Consider the following 12147-nt stretch of genomic DNA (forward strand, 5'->3'; position numbering starts at 1 on the left):
TGCAACTTCCTACTTTCAGAGTACAGTAGGAAACCTATGTCTATCGTTACGGGATAACATTCTCCAATGGCTGGACGACCTTGTCCTTCACCACAAAAATTGCAGAGACCTGCTGGACACCCTCCGAGTCTTTTTCGAAATTTGTAGGAAGGGAAACCTGAAGCTTCATGCAGCCAAGTGCAAACTTTTTCTGCGCGAGGTCACGTGGTGTGGACGTACAGTAAGCGCAGATGGAATCAAACTCAACCCGAAACGGTTAGAGGCTATCGTGAATATGCCTCGACTCAAAACTGGTGGTGATTTGCAACAATTTGTATGCGCGGCAAATTGGATGCGCTTCACCATTCCCGAATTTTCCAGGATCATTGAACCCTTGTCCCAGGTCCTCGAACAAGTGTACATCAAAGTTGGTGGACAGACAAAGCGTGCGGCATCAAAAATAGCACTTGATTCTACATTCTGGAATTCAGATCACGATCAGACATTTACGGTGGTTAAAGAGGCACTTCGAAACGCCGTAATACTCGCTCATCCAGACCCAGAGAAAATTCTTTGCCTTTTCACGGATGCCTCCGAAACACACTGGGCTGGGACATTAACGCAAATTCCAAAAATCCATTTGGATGAGGACTTCGAAAACCAGCACCATGAACCACTGGCATTTCTTTCCGGGTCCTTCAAGAAGTCTTCATTCCATTGGTCCACTCCTGAGAAAGAAGCTTTTGCCATCGTGACATCCGTGACTCGACTCGACTACATGCTGTTGCGTCCAGAGGGCTTCATTTTATTCACAAACCATAAGAACTTGACTTTCATATTCCACCCTGTTATTGTTAACCCTCGAATAGCGAAGCACACAGTCCACAAAATCGAGCGATGGGCCATGCCACTTTCCGCTTTCCGGTATACGATCAACCATATATCCGGAGATGACAACTGCTGGGCGGATCTTTTATCTCGATGGGGCGGCCGAATTGGTGATACAATTCATGGGACACTTGGCGCTCTTTTTCAGGCACCAATTGCACCTGACCTCGACCCGGATTTCACGTGGCCAAAGCTAGCAGACATCAAACGCAAGCAGCAGAAAGGCATTTCTGAATGGGGGGAAACACCGCCGTCGACTATCAAGAACGGTCTTTATCGAACCAACAGAAATGCTGTATGGATCCCATCTCGTTCTAAGGAACTTCAGCTACGAATTTGCATCATTGGACATTGTGGGCGAAGCGGACATCAAGGCGTGGACACCACATATGAAAACATCAAAGCACACTTTTGCTGGAAAAAGATGAAGACGGATATCACAGCATTTTGCAACACTTGTATGCACTGCCTTGTAACAATTGGCGGCCAACGTATTCCCAGGCCACTTTCACATGCTATGCATTCCACTACTCCGAACGAGTTGATTCATTTCGATTATTTGTACCTCGGGGAGAGCAACTCTAGACCTGTATATGTCCTCATCATCAAAGACGATGCATCATCCTTCGTGCATCTAGAAGAAAGCGACGCCGCAGACGCCACAAACACTGTGCGCGCCCTGAGAAAATGGTTTTCTCTTTTTGGGGTCTCTCTCTTCTGGGTGTCCAACCGCGGATCTCATTTTAAGAATAAGGTTATGGCTGATCTTAATCGAGCCTTACATTCTCACCACCACTTCACAACTCCATATTCTCCTCAATCGAATGGGACAGTCGAAACTGTGTGCAAAGAGGTACTTCGTGGATGCAGAGCACTGCTGTCGGAATTTCGCCTCAAGGAAACAGAGTGGCCTGAGGTCATTGACATTGTTCAAAGTGTGCTTAACCACTCTGTCAGGCCATCTCTCGGCAATCGCGCTCCAGTGACAGTAATGACAGGAAGACCAGCAGATAATCCCTTGAGCGTTTTTGTACCACCAGTTGTCGAACACGCACATTCCCTGGAACTAGTGAAGGCACAGTGCTTGATGGAGATTGATTCCCTCATGAACGCCGTTGACGCGATGCACAAAGATGCGTCCGAGAAACGCACTAGGAAGCGTGAGCAAGCAGTGAAGTCTCACAATCGAGAGACTGAGGTACAAGAGGTCAATTTCGATGTTGGGGATTTTGTTCTTGTAGCCAAGCGAGCTTCCAAAGGCGGTGAGAAGCTTCGCGTCAATTGGACAGGGCCCAGGCGCGTGACACGGGCTGCATCTGATTCTACTTTTGAGATCCGGAACCTATTAACGAATGCGAAGCATGTTGTGCATGCTTCTCGTTTGAAGCTCTATTCAGATTCTCATTTCAATGTTTCAGAGCAGCTTTTAGATTCAATCGCTCACAATGAGGCGCACCTGAATAAGGTTGAACAGCTTCTGGGACTCCGATACAATCCCCAGTCTGAAGTCTATGAAGTTAATGTGAAATGGCAAGATTTTGACTACGAAGAACCGACATGGGAGCCATTCGCAAATGTGCAGGAAGGCGTCCCAGCTATTCTGGAGAACTTTCTACAGGATTATTCAGATCAGGACTTGGTCAAGGCTGCTATGGATTCCGGCATTTGACTCTCTTGAAGAGGGGACTGCTATCAATATGATATATTGATTGGTGATTCCTGCTGCATCCTTCTGAGTCAAGCTCCGTCGACTTTAGTCTTTGTCAACCTCCCTTATTAGTTCCTGTTATTCTTTACATGTCCCAATTTACCTACCGCCCTACATCCCCTATAAGTAATGCCACACTTCATTGCTAGTAAAAAAAGACAGAGCACTTCCACCTCTCAACATTTCAACTTACGAGCTGACCACACGCGTGTACGCGTGGGATGTCAGGGACGACGGATGTATCACTATGTTTTATGACAGAAATGCTACCCAATTCAATGTCACGGTGCGCCGAAACTTGGAGAGAAATGCAAAATATTGGAGACACCTACTCATGCTAGAAGAGTGGCACATATGGAATTGTGTATCGAGCGCAGTGCATCAATACGGAAACACATGCTCATCGGAAGCCTGTGGACTACTCTCTCAGCGTTTAAAAGCAACTTACGCATTAAGGAACGCGTCTTACTTTCTCTCCGTGTCGTTTATGCAAACAGACCTGGTGATTGTGGCGTTGATCTGTACTGGTACAAAATAATTTGATGAGTTGGTTCTGATTCGTGACGTTTTATCTTTGAAATATGGTTTGCTTTTCTTCTGAAATCATTACATGGCAGTCATCTAGGATCCTTTCCTTTCCTGGTCTTACCTGTTTTCTTTTTCTGTTGCAAGAAAATTATGAGACAGACAGCCCAAACGTGTGTGTCTAGTGTAATGGGAAACCCCTTTTCAGTGCTTCCTCATTCTCCTATAGAACGGCATATGCACTGTCTACGCGACTGCACCACCGGCCTGTACCTTGAACCGGATTTAAGCACGGCAGGGAATACACAAAAACGACCCCTGAGTGCGGTGCGCAGCAAGATCACGTTCATTTAATTTACTCCGCTGCAAAAAAAGGCCCAGTTTTGAAGTCTTTGCATGTTGGATATCGCTACTACATATACTGTGCACATCCCTCTCCACATATCCCTTGGCCAGGGGGAACTCCCTTTCATCACAGGTTATGGTCCCGTAGCGCATCCTGCTGCGCACTGATGCTCAACACAAGTGATAGCGAGTTCCACTTTCCACATTTTTCAAGATTTTCAACTGTACGGCGACTGTCAAGCACCCCCCTCGCAGCACGCTCCAACACCAAGGCCTCTGCTTCCTTAACACTTTTCCGCTTCCATTCACCTCACTACACGTCAGACCGCGGCGACTGTTGGATATCGCTAACGCTCATCCTTTTTACGATCTTCCCCTACGTTCTTTTCCTTACAGCTCTGTCAGATATCGCTACTACATATACTGTGCACATCCCTCTCCACATGTCTCCTGGCCAGGTAGCACTCCCTTTTATCACATTGCACCAAACCAGATCATGGGCTGTAGTATTTTGAAACTCCCAGCAGCTGTTGTTCAGTTGTAACACGTGTACACCGCGTACGCGTGGGATTTGGATCTTGATCCTGGATAGCGATCCCGATCCATATGCTTCGCTCACGCACTGACGTGGCTAAAGCACCACCTCCGCGTATCAATGCAATGCAATTCGGATCACCTTCGTTCATGAACGCAAGTTAGCATTTGGCCCGCCGGAAAGGTCGTGACTACGATTCGAACCCGACACCAAGTGCATTCCAAAAGCCTCTTTCCCGCGTGGGTATAAAGCGGCGAAGAGTGGTGTCGGCCGCAAATAAACGAAGGCACACGAGCACGCACGGAGCGACTCAGTGTGATCATTCTTTCTCTGCCTGGCCTTTTCCTACCCCCTCTATGCTTTACCTCTCTGTTCCTCTCTCTGGGCCTCTTATCCTAGATACGACAGTTTTCACTCCTCTACACTACGAGCGGTAGTTCAGGACTCGGTAGCGGCTACAATAGTGTTACTAAGTAAAACCCTCATGGTGCCAAAGCACCAGTTGGCGCGGATGCCTACTTGTAGTGAATGGAACCCATTCACTTCGGTACACACTCACTCACTCAGGCCAGCATCATACATGCTTAGGTAGCATACCATTTTAGGTAGGTTTTGTTCGACCCCTTTTTGGGACAGAATTGGTGTACTTAAGACACCAATCTGTGCCCCTTCCGTAAATCGGAGGCATCGAGCCTCACAACTCTCACCAACCTTTGCGCCTTCGCAACCGGCAAGCGCAAAGTGATCACTGCCGATACTGGTTGTATCGCATTTTTTCCGTTCGATCACCAATGGCGTCGCGCTCGACGCCTGCAACTCAGTCTGGAGGACAAAATGAATACAGCCTCCAGCAACCATCTTCGGTAGCTTTCTCCGTGGACCATCCTAGACTCACGAACACCAACCCGAAAAGAATTCGGGTATTTCTGAGTCGATATGATCAATATTCAAAGGAGGTCACCGCACGGGCGCTACAGCTTTCGGTTGTTAATTCGACAACCACTGAACCCGCGCGTCCTGTAAGCATGGCGTACTGTGTTGACTCCGAATGGCTGCAATCCTGTATCGATTTGGAATACATTCCTGATGTCGAGACGCCCCACGACCTTACAGATACCAAGCTTCGCTTGTATTTGGAATCCGAGGCCGAAGAAGAGAAACACACAACGACAGTGACAGACATTGACGCGATAATCAAGCGAGAACTCGTAATGAACATGTCAGATAGCTCTTCGCGATCACGTATGAAAAGTCTTTTTACGTCCTATGTTTCATCCTTGCGTAGGAACGGTCTCATCTAGGTTATGAAGGACCATCCGAAACTGGCAGTAAAGCACATTGTCTCTGCTGTACGACCCAAACCGCTACAATTACGTCTCGAAACAGACTTGGAATTGGTACATGCACCCCTGAAAAAAGACTTCAAAGGGTTCATGAAGCACGCAATGTCTGTTGCTGAAGCGTTCCAGATTGTGGACACCGGTCCACCGTCCAGAACACGCACATCTAAGCCTTATCAAAGAGGCAACAGAACACACTATGACTCAGGTTCGGGAAGCATCGTTAAGGCAAGCCTCTCTGCAGAGCCGCACCGTACTACTCAGAAAGGAAAACGATCACCTCCCCCCTGTCCACATCCTCCTTGCCAAGAAAAAGGCGAGCGACACTGGATTGACGATTGCAAAAAGGCTACTAACGCCGAGAAGCAAATTTTGAAGTCTAAGCTCGCAGCAAAGAAGGGCGCCGACGGTCCCGCTAAGAATACGAGGTCTCAGAAAGTAATGGCCAGGCATGGCACTGTCGGACGTCTGAAGCCCTCTCAGTATCAGCATGATGCGAACTGCGTCGTCACTGTGTCTGACGGCATGACGTCGATAGATTCTACCGGCCGATGCGACGATGGCAGCGACGACAGTATCGTCTCATCTTTCCTCGCTGAATCTGCGGCGCTGCAAGGCATTGGGAAGATAACAGCCATCAAGAAGGTCACGCTGGCTGTCGCCCTCAAGAAAGGAAACAGTGCAGGTGCGGAAAGTTTCTCGTTCTCACGCACATGGACTGTACCGCGCACAATACTTCATTTGACATCCGGAAACCTAGCACTCATGGGTATCTCCTTCTTGGTCGCTGACGAAGAATTGGCATGCGAAAATCTCCTGATTGGAAGACCTGTACTGAAACACCTGCGTATCGACACTCATACCCTACTGGACAGCAATAGGTTCGCACTGAATGGTTCGGACTGTTCCGACGTGGGAAACCCCACATCTGCCTCAGCAAGTGGATATGTCAGCCGTCTAATGATCGCACGCCTGAACGGCTCAGTGGCATCGCTTGAACCAATGTCCTCATCCACCGATCGTCCACGGGTCAACTATCATACAGCTCGTCGCAACGAAGATCCTTTTCCCGACCCAGCCCTGCTTTACCCCGTCGACAGTGACCAACATGAAAGTATCCGCAATTCAGTCGATTCCATGTTACAGGGCGCAGTCGCTAATGGTATGGGAAACATACACACCAAACAACTCACGGACATTGTACTAGAGCACATGGACATTTTCAGGATTTCACTCTCCTCAGGACCACCGGCCCAAGTCACACCACTCACGATCGCTCTCACACCTGACGCCCGCCCTATACGCGTCCGTCTGCGTAAGTACTCACAGGATCAGCGCGAATTCCTCGACAAGTTTGTCTCGGATCTCGTACGAGCCGGCATGGTGTACTCGAACCCATCTTCGCCTTGGGCATCAGCACCGCTTATTGTCCCTAAACCCGGTCCTGCACGTTTTCGATTCACTGTTGACTTGAGACCAATCAACAAGTACACAGTGCGACATCAGTACCCCATGCCCAACATCGAGCAGGAGCTGCTGAAACTGGCTGGCTCCAAGTACTTCGCATCCTTTGATCTCTCACACGGTTACTGGCAATTCGCTCTTGATAAAAATTCGCAGGAGCTACACTCGTTTATCACACCCGATGGCGTGTTCACTCCGACCAGGGTGCTGCATGGAACCACAAACGCCACCACGCATCTGCAATCCGTATTGGCGGAGGTTTTCCCGAAAAACCTGCGCGAGAAGCTCTTATACTGGCTAGATGACATGTTGCTTCACAACCCCACAGTGGAAGGCTTACTCGACGGCATTCGACAGCTCTTCCAAACTTGCGCTCAGTTTTCCCTCCGACTCCACCCTGGCAAGAGTATTCTCTTTGCAAAGACTATCAAGTGGTGCGGCCGCATTTTATCAGCCAAAGGCGTCCGCCACGACCCCCGACAGCTCGACGGCCTCATTAGCATGGAGCCCCCGACCACCGGAGCACACTTGCAACAGTTTCTATGTGCCATGCAGTGGGTCAAGACAGGCATCCCCGATTTCACCAACCTGGTCGAACCTCTACATACACTGATGGAACTTGTCTACAGCAAAGCTGGGAAGCGCACGAAACGAGCGGTTGCTACTGTATCACTTGACAGAATGGGATGGTGTGCACCGGAGGCCCGTGTTTTCGAAAAATGCAAGGAGGCTTTGGCCCATATAGTCACTCTGGCCCACCGCGATGAGCAACAGCGTCTTTGTCTCTACACAGACGCATCTGACACCTCCTGGTCCGGCATCGTTACTCAAGTTCCTCGAGAGGATCTTCCCCTCGTTCACAAACACCAACGTCACAGCCCACTCGCCTTCTGCTCGGGCAAGTTCAACACCACCCAATTGGCATGGTCCACACTCGAGAAGGAAGGGTATGCCATTATGGCAACTGTGGAGAGAATGCACTGGCTTGCAGCAACTGCCGCAGGTTTTGACCTCTATACTGACCATAACAACCTAGTTTTCATCTTCGACCCACTTTCGCTCATCCCTGACCTCAGCCAATCTTCCACGCATAAGGTTTTACGCTGGGCTGTGCGTTTGAGCGCCTATTCGTACACGTGCTTGCATATCAGCGGATTGGACAACGTCTGGGCCGACATGTTAACTCGCTGGTGTGCGCCCAAGGCTGTTCGCCGACTAATTCAGATTCCAGTTCTCCCCAGTACCGCTTCCGACGATTTCTGCTGGCCTTCCCTGGAAGAAATAACTCGGCATCAGGCCCAACACTCCGACGCTCGCCCGAAAAACCTCGCGCTCCTCGATGGCATATGGAAAACCCCTTCTGGGTCCATTTGGATCCCAGACCCGTCGGAAACACTCCAGCTCAGACTCTGTATCATAGCACACACTGGACCTGCAGGACATCGCGGTAAGCAAACCACAGCGAAAACCCTCAGCGACAGCTACCATTGGACGACACTCACGAAGGACGTCCATACCTTCACCGATGCGTGCATCCATTGCATCTCAACCACAGGAGGACAGAAGGTACCACGACCGTTCGGGCCCGCGCTACACGGCACCGGACCTAACGACCTTTTGCAATTCGACTATATCGAAATAGGACCGAGCCATGCAGGATTGAAATACGTTCTAATGATGCGAGACGATCACTCTGACTACAAGTAGTTCTTCGCCACACCGGACACAACCGCCGACAACGCAGCGCTCTCGATCGTCGATTGGTGCGCCGCGTTTAATGTCCCGCATGGTCTCATGTCCGACGGACCGACACACTTCCGAAACGAGACCGTCCGAAAAATCACGAAGAGTCTTCGTGTGCCGCATCATTTTACTTTACCGTACACGCCCTGGAGCAACGGTGCAGTAGAGCGTCTTGGCAAAGAACTCATACGGACCTTTCGTGCCCTCACGTCCGAGTACCAAATGGATTTCAAGGAATGGCCAGATCTTCTCCCAGTCATTCAAAGCATCCTCAACAACACGCCTTCCCCACATCGCGGAAACATCGCACCCATCACGGCCTTCCTCGGAATGAAACCCACCCCACCCATATCCACATTTCTCAGGACGGCTACAGCTAAATCGGTTACTGTATGCGAAGCAAATCTTGAACAGTGCACAAACATGACCGATCTGCGACGTCAAATGGCGGACTTGCACCCTTTCGTCCACAATACGTTGCAGCATAACAGGCAGAAGTCAAGAGAAAGAGCTTCAAAAGGAACATTGCCCAGTTTCGAGAAAGGCGACTTTGTTCTGGTTGCCAGAGAACATTTCACAGCTAGAGAAAAACTCGCCCTACGCTGGCGAGGACCACGTCGCATTGTCCAGGCATTGTCCGATTACGTGTATCAAGTCGAAGACCTTCGCACCGGTTCTCTTCAAGACGTGCATGGATCTAGACTTAAATTCTATCACGACGCTTCGCTGGACACCGAAGCCATAATGTCTCACGTTATCTCCTCGGAAACCGGCATGATCGTTCAACGACTTCTTAAGTTAGTCGAGGACCAAGACACGATACTGGTCCAGGTCTGTTGGAAAGGTCTAGATAAGGCTGACGACAGCTTGGAACCGTTAACGGAAATCTACAACGACGTCCCCCAGATGCTTCAGAAACTTTTACGTCGCTCCAGCACTCCTCCGCACCTCGCGCAGAAAGCGAAACAGGAACTCGGTCTTTGAAGAAGGGGAGTGTAGTGAATGGAACCCATTCACTTCGGTACACACTCACCTACCCAGGCCAGCATCATACATGCTTAGGTAGCATACCATTTTTAGGTAGGTTTTGTTCGACCCCTTTTTGGGACAGAATTGGTGTACTTAAGACACCAATCTGTGCCCCTTCCGTAAATCGGAGGCATCGAGCCTCACAACTCTCACCATCCTTTGCGCGCGTTCGCAACCAGCAAGCGCACACCGCCACACCGCCACACCGAACCCGGGTTGCATGTGGAAACGTCGTACTCATGTTGGACACACGCCCCTGTCGGTTGCGGGAAGCGGAAGGACATAACGCATTCGAACGAATATTCGCAACCAGAAATCGTGGCGAACGCTGGAATGCGACGACTGTTGCCGGATAAGGGATGAATGCAGGAGAGAGCTGCAGTTTGCAGAAAGGCGAAGGCGGAGAGCAAGGCGGAGAGAGACAGGAGGCAAAAGAGAGGCAGTTACCCAATAGCTCCAAAGTCCCTGAATGATCTGTCAACAAAGCGGTCCACGAGAGAGTCGTGACAGCACGTGTACCGTGCAAGTACAGTATCTAGCCCTTGTCGGTCTATAGTTAATGACCCCAAGAATGGGGTGCACATCGCATAATAAAAAAGTTTATTTAAAACCAGGGAGAACCCGCCCGAGAATAGTGCCAATGCCATTTTCTCTCGCGTACCGGACCACATAGCGAATCTGGTGTACCCATCTCCAGAGAATGTAAAACTCCAGGAGGACAGCGTAAGTATTGTTTGTGGGCCCGTGTGAAAAACAAAGACAAAACGCTACTTGCTATTCGATGGAATCAGGTGATTAACGGACTGACTTCTATTGCATCCGTCATTGATCCTCTTGTGATAAAAACTTGGTGTGGCATCCTCTGTGAGCCCCAATCGACAGTACAATATCCAAACCCATAATACAGAGTCCGTAGTATCAGGTAGTCAACGAACGAAGAAAGTCGCAGGTCTGGCTACCCTTGGGTAGATCACGCAATGTGGAAGCAGTGCAGTAGTGCCGTGCCTATGCTGTAGCTTGGATGCAACTTCCCAAAACACGTATAAAACCCTTGCGCTAGGAAAGCAAAACCTCCCCACTCATCCCTTCCCTGCAACAGCAAATTGCCTGCAACAGCAAATCGTTTCTCACTTCAGCAAATTCTTCGCCTCTGCACTATGAAGTTCTCCCTCGCCATCTGCCTCCTTGCCTGTCTTGTGGCCGTAGTTGCGGCTGTTCCGGCGCAGCCTCGCCTTCCCAAGCTTGGAGAGGTTAGCCGCCAATTTGACCCTGAATGTAAGTGTTCTATCATCCAGGAAATGTTTTTGGGCGACAATGGAAATCTGCAACTCACACCAAAAACTCTCGAATCTGTGTCCACTACCTCGTCTTAAATTTGTTTCACTTCTTCTTCGCATTCATTAGGTCCGGGCAACTATCCCCCTGGTCTAGAATTCTGCTGTTATCCGTGGGAGGAAAACAACCCTTTCTGCGAGTTCAACCGTTTGTAGCTCTTCTCTCGTCATCTCGGAAGTTGCTGCTGTTCTCTTCCTTTCTTAGGTTGCTTTGATAGGCATCTGGTCACCCGACATTACGCAGCGCACGAATCAGAGAGATCTCGTAAACGAAATTAGAATTTCCAGACGTTGTGCCCACCTCCCTTTCTGGGATTCATTCGTATACGCCAATCGGCGGAGTAGTGCTCTTCATGCATTGTCGTTCAGACTTGTTGCAACATGGACACATCGGCTGTAGTGATATTGAGGATCATTCCCAGTTGTCGCAATCTTCCGAAAAACTAGTGGTATGGACGGGGGCCGTAGGGCAACGCAACCTTCGAATGCTATCTTGACAAAGATCCGAAGTTTTTTAATTAATGAGATGGAGGCGGAGTCTACATCCAATAATGCGGCTGTAAAGAGCGGCTGTAATGAGTACTGCCTGACTAAGTCCTTGTTGCAGATAGTCATCTGTGATTGCCTATAGTTTTGATTGCATCGCGAATATCTCTGGAGGTTGTTGTGTGAACAGAAGACCGATGCCTCCTCGTTTACTCGTCGTCGCTCGCTAGTTATAAGTCTATCCTAAAGGACAGACTGTCCTGTGCGGTCTGAGACTGCAAAATGACTATTGGCGAATGTGATTGTGCGGTCTGACAGTCCCCGGGTTCGCCAATAGGGGTGTTGGGTCGACGAAGCTGAGCTTATTGAGGAGAAGTTTTCGTGCGTTGTGGGCCGAGAGGCTTTGTGAAGTAGTCGGCGAGGTTGTCCTCGGAGGGGATGTGTTGGATTTTGACGTTTTCTCATTGAATGTGGTTATGTATGACGTGATGTTTCACATCGATGAACTTTCGACGTTTGGTGGGTGCCGAGTTCTGTGCCACGAGAATTGTTGCTTTGCTGTCTACTAGAAGGGGGTGGGTTCGTGCTTCAGTTTTTGTGCGTCGGAGAGGAGGCGGCGGAGCCAGTGAGCTTGTTTCGTGGCTGCAGTGGCCCCGAGGTATTCCGCCTCACAGGTGGAGTCGGCTACTACGGATTGCCGAACTGAGGTCCAGCTGATCGGCGCGTCGTGGAACATGTGTACTGCTCCGGTTCGGGATCGGCGTGCGTGGT

At 49.7% G+C, this 12147-nt stretch overlaps 1 protein-coding gene; it reads left to right on the forward strand.

The window, feature by feature from the left end:
• Positions 1–10523: 10523 nt before the first annotated feature.
• CHC_T00006706001 (hypothetical protein) lies at positions 10524–11177 on the forward strand. XM_005718842.1 is given in 4 exon segments: positions 10524–10713; positions 10714–10831; positions 10961–11046; positions 11047–11177. The coding sequence occupies 2 exon segments, from the start codon at positions 10714–10716 to the stop codon at positions 11044–11046; spliced, it is 204 nt and encodes a 67-aa protein (XP_005718899.1). The 5' UTR covers positions 10524–10713; the 3' UTR covers positions 11047–11177.
• Positions 11178–12147: the final 970 nt, after the last annotated feature.

This window comes from Chondrus crispus, genomic scaffold (genome assembly GCF_000350225.1).
Source record: "Chondrus crispus Stackhouse genomic scaffold, scaffold_5, whole genome shotgun sequence".
Classification (NCBI taxonomy): Eukaryota; Rhodophyta; class Florideophyceae; order Gigartinales; family Gigartinaceae; genus Chondrus; species Chondrus crispus.